This window comes from Hesperophylax consimilis, chromosome 19 (assembly GCF_061612785.1).
Source record: "Hesperophylax consimilis isolate HC1 chromosome 19, BYU_Hcon_1.0, whole genome shotgun sequence".
Classification (NCBI taxonomy): domain Eukaryota; kingdom Metazoa; phylum Arthropoda; class Insecta; order Trichoptera; family Limnephilidae; genus Hesperophylax; species Hesperophylax consimilis.
This window is the reverse complement of record NC_142854.1, coordinates 28,353,379-28,374,313: the sequence shown is the minus strand read 5'-3', so window position 1 is coordinate 28,374,313 and position 20,935 is coordinate 28,353,379. Positions and strand designations below refer to the sequence as shown.

Here is a 20,935-nt window from a genome sequence, read left to right as displayed (position 1 = left end):
GTGAATACAACCAATTTATGAATTTAAAATGTTGTTTGTTTAATCGTTAGTTCATCCTTTGGTCGACTGCAGAATTAAGGGGGTTGAGTTGTACTTGGTATATATTTTTTTAACCCTTAAATGCATGATTTATTAACTTTTCTGGAAAAAAATATATTTTGTAGATATTTACATGCATATGCAAGGAAATATAAAGAATTTTATTTTTTTGTAATTTTTTAATGATATTTGATTAAAAAAAAATTGTTGCAGGTTTACAACACCATGTATTTAATAAAAAATAATATGAACAATTTACGTATGAAAAAACCTTAAAAAAAATTCTCAAAACTAATAAGTGTACCGGAAAAATATGAGTTATTACATATAAGCAGAGATGTGCAAAATGGGTACCCAAAACCATTTGAAATGCAAAATGGAAATGGGTCAAAACTTTTCCATTTGAAAATGCAAAATGGTTTTTACAAAAGCATTTCAAATGCAAAATGCAAAATACCTATTTTCAAAATGCTTTGAAAATGCAAAACGGTTTTTCAGGTCAAACAATTAAAATAATTATAGAATTTTTAAACAATTTTGTCATTTAATAATGGACATCAATGTAAAACAAACATATTACATGATGGTAAATCCAAAAACACCACGACTACAGATTTATGAAACCACAAAAAATTTGTACGGGACAAATGTTGCCAACGTAAAAACATAGAAACTGCTATCTAACATTTAATATTACAGCGTCATGGCCCCATGTTCAGTATTTGAATCAGTATTTTTTGTAATGGTTTCACTCAATTGCCAGGGCTCCTACCAGGGAGCAACTTGACAAATGTAAATTATCTCTCATAGCGAGGTTGAGGACCGACTGATATTTGGGGCTTATGAAAAAAAGATGAGTGGAGATAGTAGGAAGAATGTTGCAAAAAAGCATTTAAAATGGAAATGCATTGAGAAAAGCATTTAAAATGCAAAATGGTTTTTAGAAAAGCATTTAAAATGCAAAATGGAAAATACCCATTTTGCATTTTGCATTTCCATTTGAAATGGATTTATTTGAAATAAAGCACATCTCTGCATATAAGTATTGTATTATTTTATCTACTTACCTAAAGAAAATCAAAATAATAACAGCAAAACAAAACTGTAATTCTAACCTCCAACCAATTTTCGAGAATCTTCACTTTGTTAAAGAAAAAGTGACATTTGACATTCGCGAAAGAAAAAAAAGGTGATGCCACTCGATAAAATATATTACCGTGAACTTGATAATTCTAAAACGGCATGTATTAAGTATACACCAAAGAGTTAGGCCAGCGCCACACTTGACGGAAATTCCGTCGCGGATCTTTCGCGACGGAACGCCAATACATGTAATTGCATATAAATTACAAATAGCGGGCACACTACGCGGAAGATCGGTCGTTCCGTCGCGGACGTACGGTCGCTCCGTGGCGGACCGCCGACTCTGGCGTCTGCTCCGTCCTCCGCGCACCGATCTTCCGTCGGCGGAAGATCGGCAACGTCGCATTCCAAGTATTTGTATTCATCGCGCCACATTCGGCGGATAACACGCGGCGACGACGAACGCACAGGATGTTCGACACTGAACGATTTATTATCGAAGTGCAAAATAGAGTTTGCCTTTGGGACTCTAGAGATATAGCCGTTCTAAGTTTTGTATTTTGCTTGGTAATATAGTCCTTCGTTAAACTCAGCAATACATCAAATGATTGTATGGACATTCGATAATATTCGAATGCTTTATGTGGATAATGTCTTAGTTGCATATACAAGGTATGAAATTGCCCAATTTCTAGTTGAAAAGTATTTATGGGATGAACCCAATATTTACGCTTTATTTTTCTTTCTTCTTCTAATGCCTCATAAATAGCTATCACTTCTATCGGATCCATTACGACCACACCGTATAAGCGTTGGCAGTCGACTGATAATCCGCCACTGAATATTCAGTGTGGCTGCAACGTATGGTAACGGATTGACTCCCGCGGAAGTTACGCGACGGAATTTCCGTTAAGTGTGGCGCTGGCCTTAAAGGTGGTTTGAACGGTATGTTGCAGTTTTGCAACACTATGCATTTAAGGGTTAAATTTATTAGTAGAATCCAAAACAAAAAAATGAGACAATAATTTGACAGATGGTTAATTGGAGGGAAAATAGAGTTTGAGCAGGAAAAAGGGTACAATTAAAAAGGAGTCATAGATGATTGTGTTTTGTAAATGATATATTAATTGTAGTGAGTTTTTATAAGCTGAATTCAAAACTTGAAACACGCCTAGAATATGGCATTTAACCCGTGGAACAATAAAGTGTTTCAAGTGCAAGCGATTCTGTTAAAAAAATTTATGCACTTTCTCATGGCATACAGGTGTAAATCGCATATCAAAAAATTCCAGCTAGGGCGAAATTCCAATGCCAACAGCGCATAAACGGTTTGCCGGTGGGAAAAAATTCTTGTCACTGGTGCACGAACAGTTTTCCAGAAGTTAAAAAGAATACTTGAATGTTAAAAAAACAAAATGGTGTTGATTTGCAATTGGATGACAATGTTAAGCACCCCGGAGATGATCGATATCAATTGTCAATAGTTACATCAATTTACTTGATTGATGCAATTGAATCGTTTACTGAGGCAATTGAAGCAATTGACAATTGAGACTTCCCATTGACAGGGGGATGATGTGTATTTGATTGAGCGCCAGTTTTTTTTTTTTTTTTTTTTTTATAGTGAATACCTCACAAGAGTCCCAACTGCTCCCGTCTGGAGCCAGTGAGACTATGGCATCCCCAATCGGGGGATGTTGTGAGGCTGAAGGTAAGTGGGGAAGGGAAAGAGGAAGGTGGGGAAGTACCTGGCTATTCAGATCTAGTCACTAAACACGGCTAAAGCCATTTGGAGCAACGTTTCAATTCTGAATGGTGGTCTTACACCAGGGCGATACTGGTAGTATCTTCCACTCTGGAACGTGCCGCAAATATACTATATATTTTTTTAATTAATTAATTGTGAAATAACACAAATTAATCAAATAAAAAAATTTTGTGCACGCCGGGTTCGAACCCGCGACCACGACCACGACCTGCCAGTGAAGCAGGAGAATGATCTTTTCACTGTGGGATTGACAATCGTTCGTTCAATTGCTCTAACTGTCGAGCCCTTTTTTTACTTGTAATTGCATTATATCGAGATTGTCCAGAGTTATGGAAAGTAAAATCAAAAGATTTATCACTGTATTTGCATGCTTTAGGTTAGGTTCATCTCACATTGGTGAAAGTGGCCCCTACGTCCGTTGTTTCCAACTTTTCGAACGATCAATCTAAGGCTCCGATCAGCCAAGTGATTTGTTCAGTAACATTCGATTCGCCTTTTTCCAAACATCTTCACCATTGATTATCTTAAGTCCGCTCACTTTCATAGACAATAATATGACTTCAAAGTAAAAACTTTCAATGTTAAATTAATTATTGTATTTATTATTAATGCATGTATTTTTTTCAAATACTGCAATACATAAACCGATATTTTATATATTTTTAAACAAACATATGTAATTTGTTAAATAAATTTAAATTGAATATTTTTCACTCTGTCGACACTTTTTATAACTAGTCATTTACTGAGGCAGGCTTAATCCAGTAGTTTGGCTTCTTTAAAATGGTTGATCGCTCAGTCATCACATTTCTGTTGGAAAGAGCGTAGTTTTGCGTTTGAGCAGTGTTGAGCTAAAATTTCGGCTCAACAGTTGATCAGTAGGATTGGGAACAACGGCCGTTAGTGTCCGCTCAGATTTGTTTGATAAAAGCGGCCTTGTAAATTTTAAGACAATAAAACAGAGTTGAGAAGAGAATGAACAGAGTATGTATGTTGTAAATTTGGTTTTATTTTATAAAATATTATGGCAAACAATTCAGTGAAAAATAATGATCCCTTATCGGAGATTGGTGTTCTTAAATTTATAGTACGTAATTATTATTGGAACAACTTTTCTTTTAATACATTTGAAGGTTATATGCATGAATGTAATACAGGTTGTCCGGGGGTAAAGTGCGCTAACTTCGGGAGGTGATTCTGCGTGATGGTAGAAATAAAAAGAAAATAAAAAATTGAGGAATTCCAGCTTTTTTTCCCATAAAAACAATTCAACTTTTTCAACCTTAAAACCATGTTAAAACGTTGGAATTTCGAAAAAATTTATTTATCTCTTACTCCTAAAATCATGTAGAATCACCCCCCGAAGTTAGAGCACTTTACCCCCGAATTTTATATCATTGAAGAAGAAGAAAATAATAATAAACGAAATATGAAACAGAAAAATAAAAAGATAATGATCTCACCTGTGAATCGAACTCAGGATCTCTGTCCTACCTACCTCTTTTTATTTTTCTGTGTCTTGTTCTGTTTCGTTTACGTTAATTAGTATTATCTTCTTCAATTATAATATTTATTTCAAAATTCGATTTCCGTTGATATTACAAAAATATAATCATGTACTGACCGCCAGCCAAAAAAACTATTACATAATATTATATAAGTTTCCTAGTTTAGTAAGAATATATGTATGCATAAGAACGCACTCATATTTTATACATAAATAGTTTAAAAAAGCCATTGTAATAAGGCATCATTTTTTGAAAGCAATAATGATTATGTATAAATTTTGCATGTTATTAAATAGATTTTATTCAAACAATTGTTTTTAATTTATGAAAGTCAAAATGAAATGTTGTCAGATTGTAACTTATATTATTTGAGAATTCTATTGAATAAATAATACATTTTCATGAAAAGTATTTAATTTGTAGCGATGCTACTAGAGTATTCAAGAACGTTCGCCCATGAAAACGCATTGTAGCTAGAACTCTCTAGATACAATGTTAGCATTCGGCTATTCTCAACGCACCATTTTGACATGTGCACCGATTCATTGTTACGCGGATGACAGTACAGTTCATGATAGCTTTTTGTTTGACAAGCCTCCAAAGGGCACACAAACTCCAACGGCTCGGAGGGCTTTGAAGCAGAGAATGGACGGTTATCTCGAGAGTATTTCCTCCTGGGGTAAAAATAATCTCGTCGAATTTAATGTTTCAAAGACCCAATCCTGTCTGATTACGTCTAAAAGGGATCCAAATGATAATCTAGTCTCCTTCAACGGAAGCAATCTTCCGAACAGGCCTTCCATTGATATGCTTGGTGTAACTATAAGTGACCAGCTCAGGTACGGGGGCTCCATCGAAGCCTGAGTAAAGTTGGCCTCTCAGAAGCTGGGCGTACTGTATAGGGCCCGCAGATACTTTAATAGTACACAACTGCTCACCCTGTACAAATCGCAAGTGCGCCCTACTGTCGAATTTGGCAGCCATCTCTGGTCCGGAGCCCCTAAATACCTGAAAAAAACCCTTGACTCTGTGCAGAAACGGGCGGTCCGTTTGATAGATTCCCCAATCTTAACAAACGGACTGCAATCTTTAGAGCACAGGCGTCAGGTAGGTATGCTGTCCTTGTTCTATCGGTATTACAATGGAAGATGCTCTGAGGAACTAGCGTCATTGATCCCTTCGGCACCGGTGCGTAGTCGGGATACACGCCAAACGCGCGCCCAACATTTGTACACAGTTGACACTTGTCACATGAGAACGGGTCGCTTCTACGATTCGTTCTTAAGTTCAAAAGCTCGGCTGTGGAACGAACTGCCGGCCTCTGTGTTTCCTCCCTCCTACAACATGGGACTCTTCAAGACCCATGTTCACTCCTTCCTCTCCACAAAAAGACCCTCCACACAGCATCCCCAAAGATGACATAGGCCCTGAGGGAAATTATTTTCTTCAGGGCCTCCTGTGTGGAGTAAATATAAAAAATAAAAAAACCATGTGGCTATAAAACGGGGCACGTCGTGACGTACTCAGTCAGTCTATAATTAGCAATTTTACAAGTGACCAACCTGCGAGTCCTGCGACTGCTCGCTGTCTACTGAGGCGGCTGGCCACCAAGCGGTCCTCGCGCATCACGCCCCGCCGTTACTTCACCTACTCAACTACGCCCGACTCTACAAGGACATTTAAGAGAGCCTACGGATTATCATGGACTCCTCGGGATTACATCAGCGCCCTGGCCTGCACTCCCCACGCGTCTAGACCCTGCGACACCTACTATCAATATATTCGTAAAAGTTTTAAAATACGAGTAGGTATAACTTATAAAAAAATAATATTTAAAAATTATTATTTTTTATATTATCAATGATTGTTTTAAGACTTCGCTTTTTTACAAAATTATTTTTAACTGTTAAAACTAACTACAACAATAAAAAATACCCACAGACATAGGAATTAATAGACGAGAAGATAATGGCGAGGGGTAAAATCAACTGTTGAAGAACGAAGGGAGTGAAGCTGACTGTGATTCGTCAATAAATCAATCTGACAGTAAATAGGCATCTCGCATTATAATATCACCATTTAGTTCTTAAAAGTAAAATCTGCTTTTGAATGAATAGACATTTTTACATGGGAGCGCAAATTACTCGCCACGTTATGAACAAATTTGCGAAGTCCAAATTCGGCAAAAAAATTCGGTTCTATTTTCAGAGTCGAATATTTCGTTTAAGTATTTAGTTAAGACACTTTTATAAATGTTCATAATTTACTTCCCAGCAACCAACCAGCTTTGTGTTTCGTGTCCAGACGTTTCTCGATGTGATAGTAACAACTGATTCATATTATACGATGTGAATATGCTTAAAATAAAGTAAAATAATGCTTATACAGGGTGTCCGGAAACTCGTAGTACAAGCGGGAAACTGGTGAATCTACATCACATTTGGAGTCGATTTTGTAGTATATTTTTTTTTTATTTGAGCTTTCGTTATCGAGTAAATCGAGTTTGAAGTTGATTTTTTTTTTTTTTTTTTTTTTTTTTTTAATCAAATTCTTATAAATTATTACTGAAGATCAAAGTACCCAACTAATTAAAACTATTTGAAAGTAAAACAAATGAAGAAACTCGGATTTGAAGCATTATTTTGAAATCACCCTTCATTTAACCCGGTGTAATCATAAAATATTTCTGCTCTGCAGGGTTAAAACATCTGTTATTCAACCCTAAACACCAGAAAAAACTTTAACCCTAAAATAGCCGAAAAATATTTTTTTTTGGTTTTTTTTTTTTTTTTGAAAATGCTCAAATCAAAAAACTTTATGTTTTTTTGGGTTCCCCATGTGGTGTAGATTCTCCAGTTTCCCGCTTGTACTACGAGTTTCCGGACACCGTGTATATGGAATGTAATACGACAATTGGGTTTATTCTCTTTTTCACATCTATTTTTACAAGTTTTCATAGTACAAGTCAACATTTTGCCGTGTTATTTTGTAAAATGAACCGATGATGCCTCGACCATAGTTCGCACAAGAATGATGACGTCACGTTTTCAAATTTCACTTGAGGCCATACGCGAGCCCAGCCGGCTCCAATGGAACCGGTATGGGGAGTGGGGATAATACGCTTTTAATCACTTAGGGCAGGTCTACTAATATTCATATGTCTATGAAAATACCTGTATTTAGGTAAGAAGGTCATTGATTTAAAAAAATATATTAAAATAGGATTGGAGTTCAAAAAAAAAACATTTATAAAAAGTGAGAAAATTCTGAGTTATAGCGAGAATTATTCAGATATCCGCAATGATTACTCATCCAATATTGCGGTAATAAAAAATTGTAATAACTTTATTTAAATACAAGCTGTGCCCCGCCACACTCTGCTGTGGCTCCTGACAGGGAAACAATGGCGCGTGTTGCTTTTACGTCCAAGATGGCGCTGTTTTTAATCAAAAAAACATGTATTTACTTATCACGTGTCACATATATAATAATATAAAAACACACGCGTATTCGAATGCAACGTTGTGTCAAAGTTTCAAAGCAATCGGTGTAGAACTTTCCGAGATTTTAGACTTTAAACAAACGAACATTTACATTTTTATTATATTATTCGAAGAGGTAAAATTATGTAGGTACAACATGTTATAATATCCTTGACTTGTCATTGAAAATAATAGGAGATAATGCATTTGTAAACAGCGATACATTTTTCTTACGCAAGTTAGCTGCACTCACTGAAGAGATATTCTCTAGAAGTGTAATCCATTCCCATCTATATGTACATAAAAATGATTGTTTTTTGTTTATCCCCTATATATTCAAAACTACCAAACTGATTTTGCTGAAAATTTCAAACTTTGTTCTTATTACTGCCAAGAGTGTTTAGAGAGCGGATCCAATGATAGAAGATGTCGGGAACGCTCCAGAAAGGCTTTCTTCTCCTTCCTCTCTTTCTCCTCTCCATCTCCTTCCCCTCCACACTACCTTCAGCCTCACAATATACGAATAACGGATTATCTCTGCCCTGGAACGAGATACAGACTCGAATTAAAGTGGACATAATGTAGTTTTTTAACACTAACACTTCAATCTACTTTATACTGTCCATTGTACTGAATTTTAATCATATTTAAATGAAATCCCCAGCATGGGAGATCCCAGTGAGAATATATATGTATTTTTTAAAGTTAATAAAATAATAGATCATCAATTAGACAATTTATTGTTAAGGCGATGCTTTACATAGTAATGCAAAATCATGTGTATTTGGTTTGAAAATTTAGTCGCCTAGAAATGTTTCAGATGCTTTAAATAAATACCGCGAGTATAATACATCTTGGCCTTTGAAATAATTGAGTATTTTGTACATAAGTGTTTTTATAAGCCCAGAAAAAAATAATTTATAAGGCCTACGAAAACTGCTTTAAAGTTCAAAATTTCCTACTTATGAACCCATTTTCGGTTATGGTTTTATTGTATAATGTGGCAAATTAAGTTATGTATAAAATGATCGGAAAACATTTAAATATTTATGCCTGAACATCCACAAAATAAAATTAAAGGCACTTTTCGGCCATTTTTTTTTCTTGCCTAAATCAAAACAGCTGGATGGTGTTAAGCGGGAATTTAAGCCTTATCGCCATCTACGTAAGGAGTGTTATTGATGGCGGCTCGATTCGAAATATTACACGACGTAGTGCATCGCCTTAACATTTATTGCCCTCCTTTGCAAAGAATCAAGTATTGTGGGGCTCCAGCCCAGAGGTGGCACACAAATTCAATTGTCAGGCGTGCTTGAGATTTGTATAGGGCTAGCAGCTGGTCACTGTTGAAGAATCTGCTAGTCCTGTACTAGACTGTATTATCAGAAGTAGGGTAAAATTTAACCTATTTTCGACACATATAAACACCCTTAACACATTTCTACTAGTACATCTCTTCGGTGGTTGCAATAATCTAATTATTATAGTACTAATAATACACCTATTTTTATATCTTGTCAAGTCGAGAAACCACATTAAATTAGATTAGTATGCGTTATGGAATGCCTACTTTATTTTTTTGTGTGATGTTTCGCAGGATTATAACAAATCCCGGAGCTGGTGGGACTATGGCATCCCTTATTATTTAGGTATATGGTAAAGCTAAAGGAAGAGGAAAGTTGGGAAATGCCAGACTCTTCAATGGCGGTCTTTCACCAGTGATATGAGAGTATATGCCGCAAATATACTTAAATTGATGCAATTTTAAGAGCATGTATTACATGCTAGGTCTGGAGCCCCAAAATATCTTCAACTCTGCCGAAAGGGGAGGTCCGTTGGCTGAGATTCTCCTATCCTAACAAACAGATTGGAGGTGGGATGGCTGTCTTCGTTCTACTAGTATTTCAATGGAAGATGACGAACTGGCGTCGTTGATCCCTTCAACACCAGTGGATAGTCAGGAAAAATGCGTGCCCATTCCCACACGGTTATTTTTCACATGAAAACGGGTTATACTACAACTTGGTCTTGCGTTCATTCCATATTCATATCCACGTACAGATTGAATAATCACAGTCCTGCTTTACACATTTTGTGATGTCAAACCACTATTCAACTGCAAACACATTTGTAAAAATTATGCATGTGACAGAAAGAGGTTATAATTAAAAACAGGACAACATCATAGGTTATGTGTTTTAAAAAACAGGTGAGAGGATGAAGAATAAAAACAGTATTGAGTGAGGAATGAAACAGTTTATTTCATAAGGCGCTTATAATAAAACAGTCATACCGGTAAAGCTACACAAGATGGTGACGAACACCGAGAAGTTATTCGTAGACCCATCCCTCGTTAGCAGGAGTCCAGCCGACGACTTCCTTCTCTGTGAACCAAAGAGCAATCTCCTTCTTCGCGGCTTCAACAGAGTCAGATCCGTGCAGGATGTTGCGGCCGACCTGGATGCAGAGATCTCCTCGGATGGTTCCGGGCGCGGAATCAGCGGGGTTCGTGGCACCGAGCATCACTCGCCCTGTCTTCACGGCGTTGAGGCCCTCCCAGACCATGGGCACGACCGGTCCAGAGCTCATGTACTTCACTAGTCCTGGGAAGAAGGGACGGGCGGACAGATCAGCGTAATGCTTCTGGAGAAGCTCCTCACTGGGCCACACGAACTTGAGTGCTACGAGCTTGAATCCTTTGTCTTCGAACCTCTGGATGATCTTGCCGACGAGTCCTCGCTGGACTGCGTCGGGCTTGATCATGATGAAGGTTCTTTCGCGTGCTTCGGCCATTGCAGTTGAAAATAACGAAAAGATTGACAATATCGTAGCTATCATGCGACCCGCTGGTAGCAAAGTGGAAATACCGGTAATGACGTACGCTGCAGATGGCAAAACGCGGTCGACGGTGTTGTCCGTAAACAAAACTAATATTTCCAAAAAAAAGGTGCTTACTTATACGTGCAGATTTTTTTATGTTATTTTTAATCAATTGCCTTTTGCATTGTGCAATTCGAGCAGTCCGCTCCGTGCTCGTTACCAAGACAGCCAAAGCGCTGATAAAACTTATCACCTAACACAGCACCCTTGAGGTTTAAACTAGCGCTAGGCGTAGTTTGTTTAACTCTGAGTTCGGCCCTGGTGTCATTTACACATCACCATAGTTTATTTATGCACATCACAAAATTTACGATTCCTACTTTTACTTTGATTTAAATCTAATAAATTAATAATTTACTCCACAAATTGAATTAAAAAAACATTATTTTCTGATTATTAATATTGTTCCAATAATTTATTATCAGAATAATATAAAATATACTAATATTGTTGTGAAATTTTAATAAAATATTATAATGGGACTGGGACACGGTCAAGCGGCTTGATCGCAAGCACGTAGTTTTTTTGTCTATTGTTGTCTATTATTGTCTATGCTTAGCGGCTTGACAGCCCGCATCAAGCCTCTCCGTCAAGCATGGCCACGCCTTCCTGTGATTTCATGGTGGTCTATGTATATGTACTTCTATGCCTTCCTGTCATTTCGTGACTCGCGGCAAAATGGAATCTGTCAAAGACAAAGCGTTCTTGGCTCTTACGTTAGCTTTATGTTTGAATAAAATAATAAAAAGAAACGAATTTGGTGTCAAGAATGGTACAAGTTAAGGTACCGCTTTACCCATGAGCATTTGCAAAGTGTATTACAGGCTACAGCTATTTTTTGTATGAATATCTTGTGCGGTATTCATACAAAAAATATGTTTTCTCCATTGAAAATTCAGAAAATTATTTATTCAACAGTTTGATTATTAATGACCTTGAAAACCGCTGTCATAATTATTAAAAAATACTAAAATACTTCCAAAATTTTTAAATTAGATGGATTTCTACAAATTGAACACAAAAACAATAACTAAGTACCTATTTTATAACAATTTTATTCAATTTATATCATTGTTTATGATACGTGATATTTATTTGTCTATTGTCGTTTGTCTATTCCCACAAAAATATAAATTCGCATCAAGCCTCGCCGCAAGCACGTAGAATTGAGCAATGCTTGCAAGCCAGCTTCGGTACACGGTCAAAATGCTTGACACAAAGTGCCATAGACAATCAACTACGTGCTTGCGATCAAGCCGCTTGACCGTGTCCCAGTCCCTTAAGATTGTATTTTTTATTATGTTGGAATTTTTATCCATGGTTAACTTTCTTTAAGTTGGTACATAACGTTTTGGTTGCTGTCAAAATATTGGTATTATTAACATCGAATCTCCTAGTCGGCCGGTTGCGTGAGAGAATTGTTTCTAATCGAAATAAATGCATTTACATTAGCATAATGATATTTTTATCACACTAGATTTAAAATAAATGTTGAATTTTTAATAAAAAATTCATTTTAGTTTATATTTCTTCGACATTTGATGTTTTTTCGTTGTTTTAAAATGGTAAAGAATTCGTCTATTAGTGAATTTAACCCTGTCGACATTTCAATTTAAAGGACAGACAATGGGCGTTAAATAAGTGGAAACCTGTGCTGGTGCAATTGTTAATAATAATAATGTAAATGTGTTTAGAGTGCGTTTTTTTAAAGTGCTAATCATTTGTGTTTTGCGTCTTGCATAATATTTTCGTTTTGTGATTGTGATTGTGCTATCGGAGAGAAAGGCTGCACAGAAGTTTTTCAAAAACTCAGTAAGTATCCATTATTCAAGTTAATAAGTTAAATCACCAATTAAAACGTATTATTTATCATCTAAACAAAATTTTGTTCAAATTTAGTCTTATCGAATTTTGGCCGAATTGTGAGATTTGAGTTGCGATTGTTTTTGTTAAATAACGAAAATTGTGTAATTTTTCAATTTTTATTGGTGAAAATGACGATAAATCAATATGTGTATTGCTTTGTCTGGATTTTAGGGACACAAAGCAAGGCATTGACCCTTCAATGTGGCAGACAGCGCATTAAATGTCTAGCCAAAATATTTCGCTTGCAGCTTACAACCAAATTCCTTTCAATTAACGTAAATTGTTAATTGTTCAATCTTATGTAATATTTAAAGCGTTTTTGCTGTCCCTTTGAAGTGGTAATAATGAAATGTTTTGTGAAAGATAATCATTACCGCAATGGTGAGTGGCTATCATTCAGAAACGAAACATATTACTTTAAATGTTTCTACCTGTTTGTTACCAGATCTGCATAGCCAGATACTTCCAAACCCTCCTCTCTTATCTTCTTCTCTTCCCTGTTCCCTTTAGCTTTACAAACATACCACAATTGAGGATGCCATAGTCTCACTCGCTCCAGACAGTTGGGCCTCTTGTGCGATATTCACATAAAATCTGCCACTAATAATGTAACAAGTAATGTTCTATTGTTTTCGTGCCCTTATTATTTTACTTAATTTATATTATTTTTATCACAATAAACTAAAAATGGTACAAGATAAGTATTTTTATATTTATGATTACACACTCGTTATGGCTCTTTTTTACAATGTATATTTTTAATGTATTATCCTAATACACTAGCAGACGTGAACCCGGCGTTGCTAGTAATTATTTATTTATTTAAATACAAACGGCACGACATGTGCCATTAACATAAATATATGGTTGAAAAGAACAAGGTATAAAGTATAGAGCATAAAGTTTAAAGTATAATATACGGTATAAAGTGTAAAGGTTAAATATAAAGTTAAGTATAAAGTATAATTTACGGTGTAAAGTGTAAGGTTAAATACAAAGTTAAGTTAATTATAAAGAATAAATTATAAAAAACAAGTACAAAAGGTAAGAAAAAAAATTGTTAATAATGACTGTTAAGAATTATTTGTCAACCAAGCGAAAACCAAAATAAGTATAATATGCCAAACATAAATGATTATTAATTATCAAAGTAACTATAATGTAAATAATAACTTAAATTTAAAAAAACTTCTATCATTGATGTCGCTATTCCAAATTCCTGTAACATTCAAAAATCTGTTTCTGAAAAGATAAGAAAATACACAGATTTAGGAAATGAAATTAAAAGAATTTGGCATTCTCAGACTATAAAAATATTACCATTTGTTATTTCAGCTACTGGTATTATACCTAGCTCTCTCATTAAAAATTTAGGTGTATTATATCTGTCAAAGAATTTGTATATAAAAATGCAAAAATCAGTTATTTTAAATACATGTAGGATTACGAAAGATTTTTTAAATATTTATATTGAGGGATCAGTAGGATTTATATGTCCAGTCAGAAGTTCTACCGAGCCGAACCCTCTGATATGAAAATATCTGGAGTCGTTGAATTATTTTCCCATTTGATCTCTGGTGAGTTGACGTGTTTTTCTTGTATTTATTATGCTTATATAATCCACTTGCATAATGTGGATTGACTAGATGATCATTTGTGGAAATTATGATATTTGTACACAAAATAGTAAACAACCTGCTACCCAAATATTTTTCAAATAAAATTGTATACAACAAGGACATACACAAACATAAAACTAGGACGTGCAATGAAATCAGGCTACCAAAGAAGGACAAAGCGAATACCCAGAATAGTATGTTATATAAAGGGATGAAATACTATAACGCGCTGCCGGAAAACCTTATTTTGTAGATATTTACATTCATATGCAAGGAAATATAAAGAATTTATTTTTTTGTAATTTTTTAATGATATTTGATTAAAAAAAAATGTTGCAGATTTACAACACAATGTATTCAATAAAAAAATTAATATGAACAATTTACGTATGAAAAAAAATAAAAAACCTTAAAAAATTTCTCAAAACTAATAAAGTGTACCGGAAAAATACGAATTATTACATATAAGTATTGTATTATTGTATCTACTTACCTAAGAAAATCAAAATAATAACAGCAAAACAAAACTGTAATTCTAACCTCCAACCAATTTTCGAGAATCTTCACTTTGTTAAAGAAAAAGTGACATTTGACATTCGCGAAAGAAAAAAAAGGTGATGCCACTCGATAAAATATATTACCGTGAACTTGATAATTCTAAATATACACCAAAGAGTTAAAGGTGGTTTGAACGGTATGTTGCAGTTTTGCAATAGTATGCATTTAAGGGTTAAAAAAAGTGTGTTGAAGGGTTTACTTTTTCCTGTGGGGAAGATTTAACCCGGACATAAAGTCGGAAAGTAAATTAAAAAGCTTAATTACTTATCTTTTGATTCTTGCATACATAAAAAATATGTTTTATGCATCTTTTATATGATACAGACTTCCTTTATCATTGATATCAAAGTTACACGTAGGAGATAGACATAATATATATACCATCGCGGACTTTTCTGTAGGACCTTTTAAAATATACAATTCCGTAGGTTTTCCAATAAGAGGTGTTATTTTGATATTCAATCGTAAAAGATCAATGGTTTCGTTGCTTGTGTGGCACGTAGCACCGTCTCGTTGAAAGTAAACGTTGTCCAGATCAATACCATCCAATTCCGGCCTTAAAAATCATTAATCATCTCTCGATAGCGCAATCCATTCACCGTAACTGTTGCTCCAGCCTCATTTTCGAAAAAGTAAGGTCCAATGACTCCGCCGGACCATAAACCGCACCAAACAGTCACACGTGGAGGATAGAGAGGCTTTTCAACAATAACTCTTGGGTTTTCCGAGCCCCAGATGCGACAATTTTGCTTGTTGACGAAGCCACATAGGTGGGAATGGGCCTCATCACTCAAGATGATTTTGCATTTGATTGAAGCGTGTATCGTTCCATTTTTATTAATGGCGTAGTTTCTACTTGTCAAATGACAGCTTCAAAAGTAACATATACCGAAATAGCGGGCTATTCAAAATAACACCTCTTATTGGAAAAGCCTGTACATTATTTTGATGTATCTCATAAGGTTTAGCCAGCCTTTGCAATGTAAGCTCCTAAAAATATTTTTATTACGACTTGATTACAAAACATCGACTTTTCTCTATTTTCTATAAATATAATATACATGTATTACATAGATAAACCTTCCGTTGGAAATTCTCTAAATGAAAGTGAAAACCCTATCAAAATCCGTCGCGTAGTTTAGAAGAACTAAGCGCACGAACAGACAGACGTGGACAGCGACTTTGTTTTGTACTATTTACAGATTTACGCTGTCTTCGGGGTTTTCTCACAAACTCTCTTGATTTAATAAAACTCCGACTTCGACAAAACATTTGGACTTTTCTTGTGATTTATGAGAATAGCTCCGATATTTTAATTAGCAGGCGGTTGGAATAATCTGGACCCCGACCTTGAAGTTCTCACTTTATTGTTTGTTTTATTATTTATTTTTGCTTTCATTAACAAATGCAACAAATGAGTGTAGACAAATATGCAGATGATTATAGAATAGTACCTTCACCCATTACCTTTAATAATTTTAAATAAAACCCTTTATGTAAAGAAAGTACAACGTTAATTTAAAACTACATCTATTCCTAATGTTGTTATTTTATATACCCTCTTATATTAACCTTTTCAATTTGGGAGGCGGGTTTGGGTACCGCGAACCATTTATTAGATAAGCAACACCTCTGCCATAAATCACCCAGAGTGGTTCGCTACGTTTGTGATTTAGCAGGGGTGCCCGGGTTCATCTGGTGAGGTGTGTGCAGGATGCACCTACCCATCAGCTGCGTGGCGTGCCAGATCGGGAGAGGCTTGTTTGAGGAGATCCTTTGACACTGGTTTCGCGACCCTACCCAACTCTCATACATTTTACCTTCCCAGAACTTCCTCTCCTTCCTTTCATTAAAAAAGACCGTCCACACAGCATCCCAAAAGATGACATAGGCAATGAAGGAAATTATTTTCCTCGTGGCCTCCCTTTTATTCCGTGTTATCCCTTTGATCTCCAAATCCCAAATGTTAAAATTCTACATCTTCGTTAACCATGGTTTGTATCCCTTTGATCTCCAAATCCCAAATGTTTAAATTCTACATTTTCTCTAACCATGGTTCCCTTTTGTTCATTTTATGTCCAAATCCCAAATGTTAAAATTCTACATCTTCGTTAACCATGGTTTGTATCCCTTTTATCTCCAAATCCCAAATGTTAAAATTCTACATCTTCGTTAACCATGGTTTGTATCCCTTTTATCTCCAAATCCCAAATGTTAAAATTCTACATCTTCGTTAACCATGGTTTGTATCCCTTTGATCTCCAAATCCCAAATGTTTAAATTCTACATTTTCTCTAACCATGGTTCCCTTTTGTTCATTTTATGTCCAAATCCCAAATGTTAAAATTCTACATCTTCGTTAACCATGGTTTGTATCCCTTTTATCTCCAAATCCCAAATGTTAAAATTCTACATCTTCGTTAACCATGGTTTGTATCCCTTTTATCTCCAAATCCCAAATGTTAAAATTCTACATCTTCGTTAACCATGGTTTGTATCCCTTTGATCTCCAAATCCCAAATGTTTAAATTCTACATTTTCTCTAACCATGGTTCCCTTTTGTTCATTTTATGTCCAAATCCCAAATGTTAAAATTCTACATCTTCGTTAACCATGGTTTGTATCCCTTTTATCTCCAAATCCCAAATGTTAAAATTCTACATCTTCGTTAACCATGGTTTGTATCCCTTTTATCTCCAAATCCCAAATGTTAAAATTCTACATCTTCGTTAACCATGGTTTGTATCCCTTTGATCTCCAAATCCCAAATGTTTAAATTCTACATTTTCTCTAACCATGGTTCCCTTTTGTTCATTTTATGTCCAAATCCCAAATGTTAAAATTCTACATCTTCGTTAACCATGGTTTGTATCCCTTTTATCTCCAAATCCCAAATGTTAAAATTCTACATCTTCGTTAACCATGGTTTGTATCCCTTTTATCTCCAAATCCCAAATGTTAAAATTCTACATCTTCGTTAACCATGGTTTGTATCCCTTTGATCTCCAAATCCCAAATGTTTAAATTCTACATTTTCTCTAACCATGGTTCCCTTTTGTTCATTTTATGTCCAAATCCCAAATGTTAAAATTCTACATCTTCGTTAACCATGGTTTGTATCCCTTTTATCTCCAAATCCCAAATGTTAAAATTCTACATCTTCGTTAACCATGGTTTGTATCCCTTTTATCTCCAAATCCCAAATGTTAAAATTCTACATCTTCGTTAACCATGGTTTGTATCCCTTTTATCTCCAAATCCCAAATGTTAAAATTCTACATCTTCGTTAACCATGGTTTGTATCCCTTTTATCTCCAAATCCCAAATGTTAAAATTCTACATCTTCGTTAACCATGGTTTGTATCCCTTTGATCTCCAAATCCCAAATGTTTAAATTCTACATTTTCTCTAACCATGGTTCCCTTTTGTTCATTTTATGTCCAAATCCCAAATGTTAAAATTCTACATCTTCGTTAACCATGGTTTGTATCCCTTTTATCTCCAAATCCCAAATGTTAAAATTCTACATCTTCGTTAACCATGGTTTGTATCCCTTTTATCTCCAAATCCCAAATGTTAAAATTCTACATCTTCGTTAACCATGGTTTGTATCCCTTTGATCTCCAAATCCCAAATGTTTAAATTCTACATTTTCTCTAACCATGGTTCCCTTTTGTTCATTTTATGTCCAAATCCCAAATGTTAAAATTCTACATCTTCGTTAACCATGGTTTGTATCCCTTTTATCTCCAAATCCCAAATGTTAAAATTCTACATCTTCGTTAACCATGGTTTGTATCCCTTTTATCTCCAAATCCCAAATGTTAAAATTCTACATCTTCGTTAACCATGGTTTGTATCCCTTTGATCTCCAAATCCCAAATGTTTAAATTCTACATTTTCTCTAACCATGGTTCCCTTTTGTTCATTTTATGTCCAAATCCCAAATGTTAAAATTCTACATCTTCGTTAACCATGGTTTGTATCCCTTTTATCTCCAAATCCCAAATGTTAAAATTCTACATCTTCGTTAACCATGGTTTGTATCCCTTTTATCTCCAAATCCCAAATGTTAAAATTCTACATCTTCGTTAACCATGGTTTGTATCCCTTTGATCTCCAAATCCCAAATGTTTAAATTCTACATTTTCTCTAACCATGGTTCCCTTTTGTTCATTTTATGTCCAAATCCCAAATGTTAAAATTCTACATCTTCGTTAACCATGGTTTGTATCCCTTTTATCTCCAAATCCCAAATGTTAAAATTCTACATCTTCGTTAACCATGGTTTGTATCCCTTTTATCTCCAAATCCCAAATGTTAAAATTCTACATCTTCGTTAACCATGGTTTGTATCCCTTTGATCTCCAAATCCCAAATGTTTAAATTCTACATTTTCTCTAACCATGGTTCCCTTTTGTTCATTTTATGTCCAAATCCCAAATGTTAAAATTCTACATCTTCGTTAACCATGGTTTGTATCCCTTTTATCTCCAAATCCCAAATGTTAAAATTCTACATCTTCGTTAACCATGGTTTGTATCCCTTTTATCTCCAAATCCCAAATGTTAAAATTCTACATCTTCGTTAACCATGGTTTGTATCCCTTTTATCTCCAAATCCCAAATGTTAAAATTCTACATCTTCGTTAACCATGGTTTGTATCCCTTTTATCTCCAAATCCCAAATGTTAAAATTCTACATCTTCGTTAACCATGGTTTGTATCCCTTTTATCTCCAAATCCCAAATGTTAAAATTCTACATCTTCGTTAACCATGGTTTGTATCCCTTTGATCTCCAAATCCCAAATGTTTAAATTCTACATTTTCTCTAACCATGGTTCCCTTTTGTTCATTTTATGTCCAAATCCCAAATGTTAAAATTCTACATCTTCGTTAACCATGGTTTGTATCCCTTTTATCTCCAAATCCCAAATGTTAAAATTCTACATCTTCGTTAACCATGGTTTGTATCCCTTTTATCTCCAAATCCCAAATGTTAAAATTCTACATCTTCGTTAACCATGGTTTGTATCCCTTTGATCTCCAAATCCCAAATGTTTAAATTCTACATTTTCTCTAACCATGGTTCCCTTTTGTTCATTTTATGTCCAAATCCCAAATGTTAAAATTCTACATCTTCGTTAACCATGGTTTGTATCCCTTTTATCTCCAAATCCCAAATGTTAAAATTCTACATCTTCGTTAACCATGGTTTGTATCCCTTTTATCTCCAAATCCCAAATGTTAAAATTCTACATCTTCGTTAACCATGGTTTGTATCCCTTTGATCTCCAAATCCCAAATGTTTAAATTCTACATTTTCTCTAACCATGGTTCCCTTTTGTTCATTTTATGTCCAAATCCCAAATGTTAAAATTCTACATCTTCGTTAACCATGGTTTGTATCCCTTTTATCTCCAAATCCCAAATGTTAAAATTCTACATCTTCGTTAACCATGGTTTGTATCCCTTTTATCTCCAAATCCCAAATGTTAAAATTCTACATCTTCGTTAACCATGGTTTGTATCCCTTTTATCTCCAAATCCCAAATGTTAAAATTCTACATCTTCGTTAACCATGGTTTGTATCCCTTTTATCTCCAAATCCCAAATGTTAAAATTCTACATCTTCGTTAACCATGGTTTGTATCCCTTTTATCTCCAAATCCCAAATGTTAAAATTCTACATCTTCGTTAACCATGGTTTGTATCCCTTTGATCTCCAAATCCCAAATGTTAAAATTCTACATCTTCGTTAACCATGGTTTGTATCCCTTTTATCTCCAAATCCCAAATGTTAAAATTCTACATCTTCGTTAACCATGGTTTGTATCCCTTTTATCTCCAAATCCCAAATGTTAAAATTCTACATCTTCGTTAACCATGGTTTGTATCCCTTTGATCTCCAAATCCCAAATGTTTAAATTCTACATTTTCTCTAACCATGGTCCCCTTTTGTTCATTTTATGTCCAAATCCCAAATGTTAAAATTCTACATCTTCGTTAACCATGGTTTGTATCCCTTTTATCTCCAAATCCCAAATGTTAAAATTCTACATCTTCGTTAACCATGGTTTGTATCCCTTTGATCTCCAAATCCCAAATGTTAAAATTCTACATCTTCGTTAA

At 34.9% G+C, this 20,935-nt stretch overlaps 1 protein-coding gene across 1 annotated transcript; it reads right to left on the bottom strand.

The window, feature by feature from the left end:
- Positions 1–10,116: 10,116 nt before the first annotated feature.
- On the bottom strand, positions 10,117–10,762 carry LOC149415066 (nucleoside diphosphate kinase-like). Its single transcript, XM_089643339.1, has one exon. The coding sequence runs from the start codon at positions 10,716–10,718 to the stop codon at positions 10,212–10,214; it is 507 nt and encodes a 168-aa protein (XP_089499465.1). The 5' UTR covers positions 10,719–10,762; the 3' UTR covers positions 10,117–10,211.
- Positions 10,763–20,935: the final 10,173 nt, after the last annotated feature.

Coding starts and splice junctions, on each gene's coding strand:
- LOC149415066 (XM_089643339.1), bottom strand. CDS start 10,718: ATGATAGCTACGATATTGTCAATCTTTTCGTTATTTTCAACTGCAATG.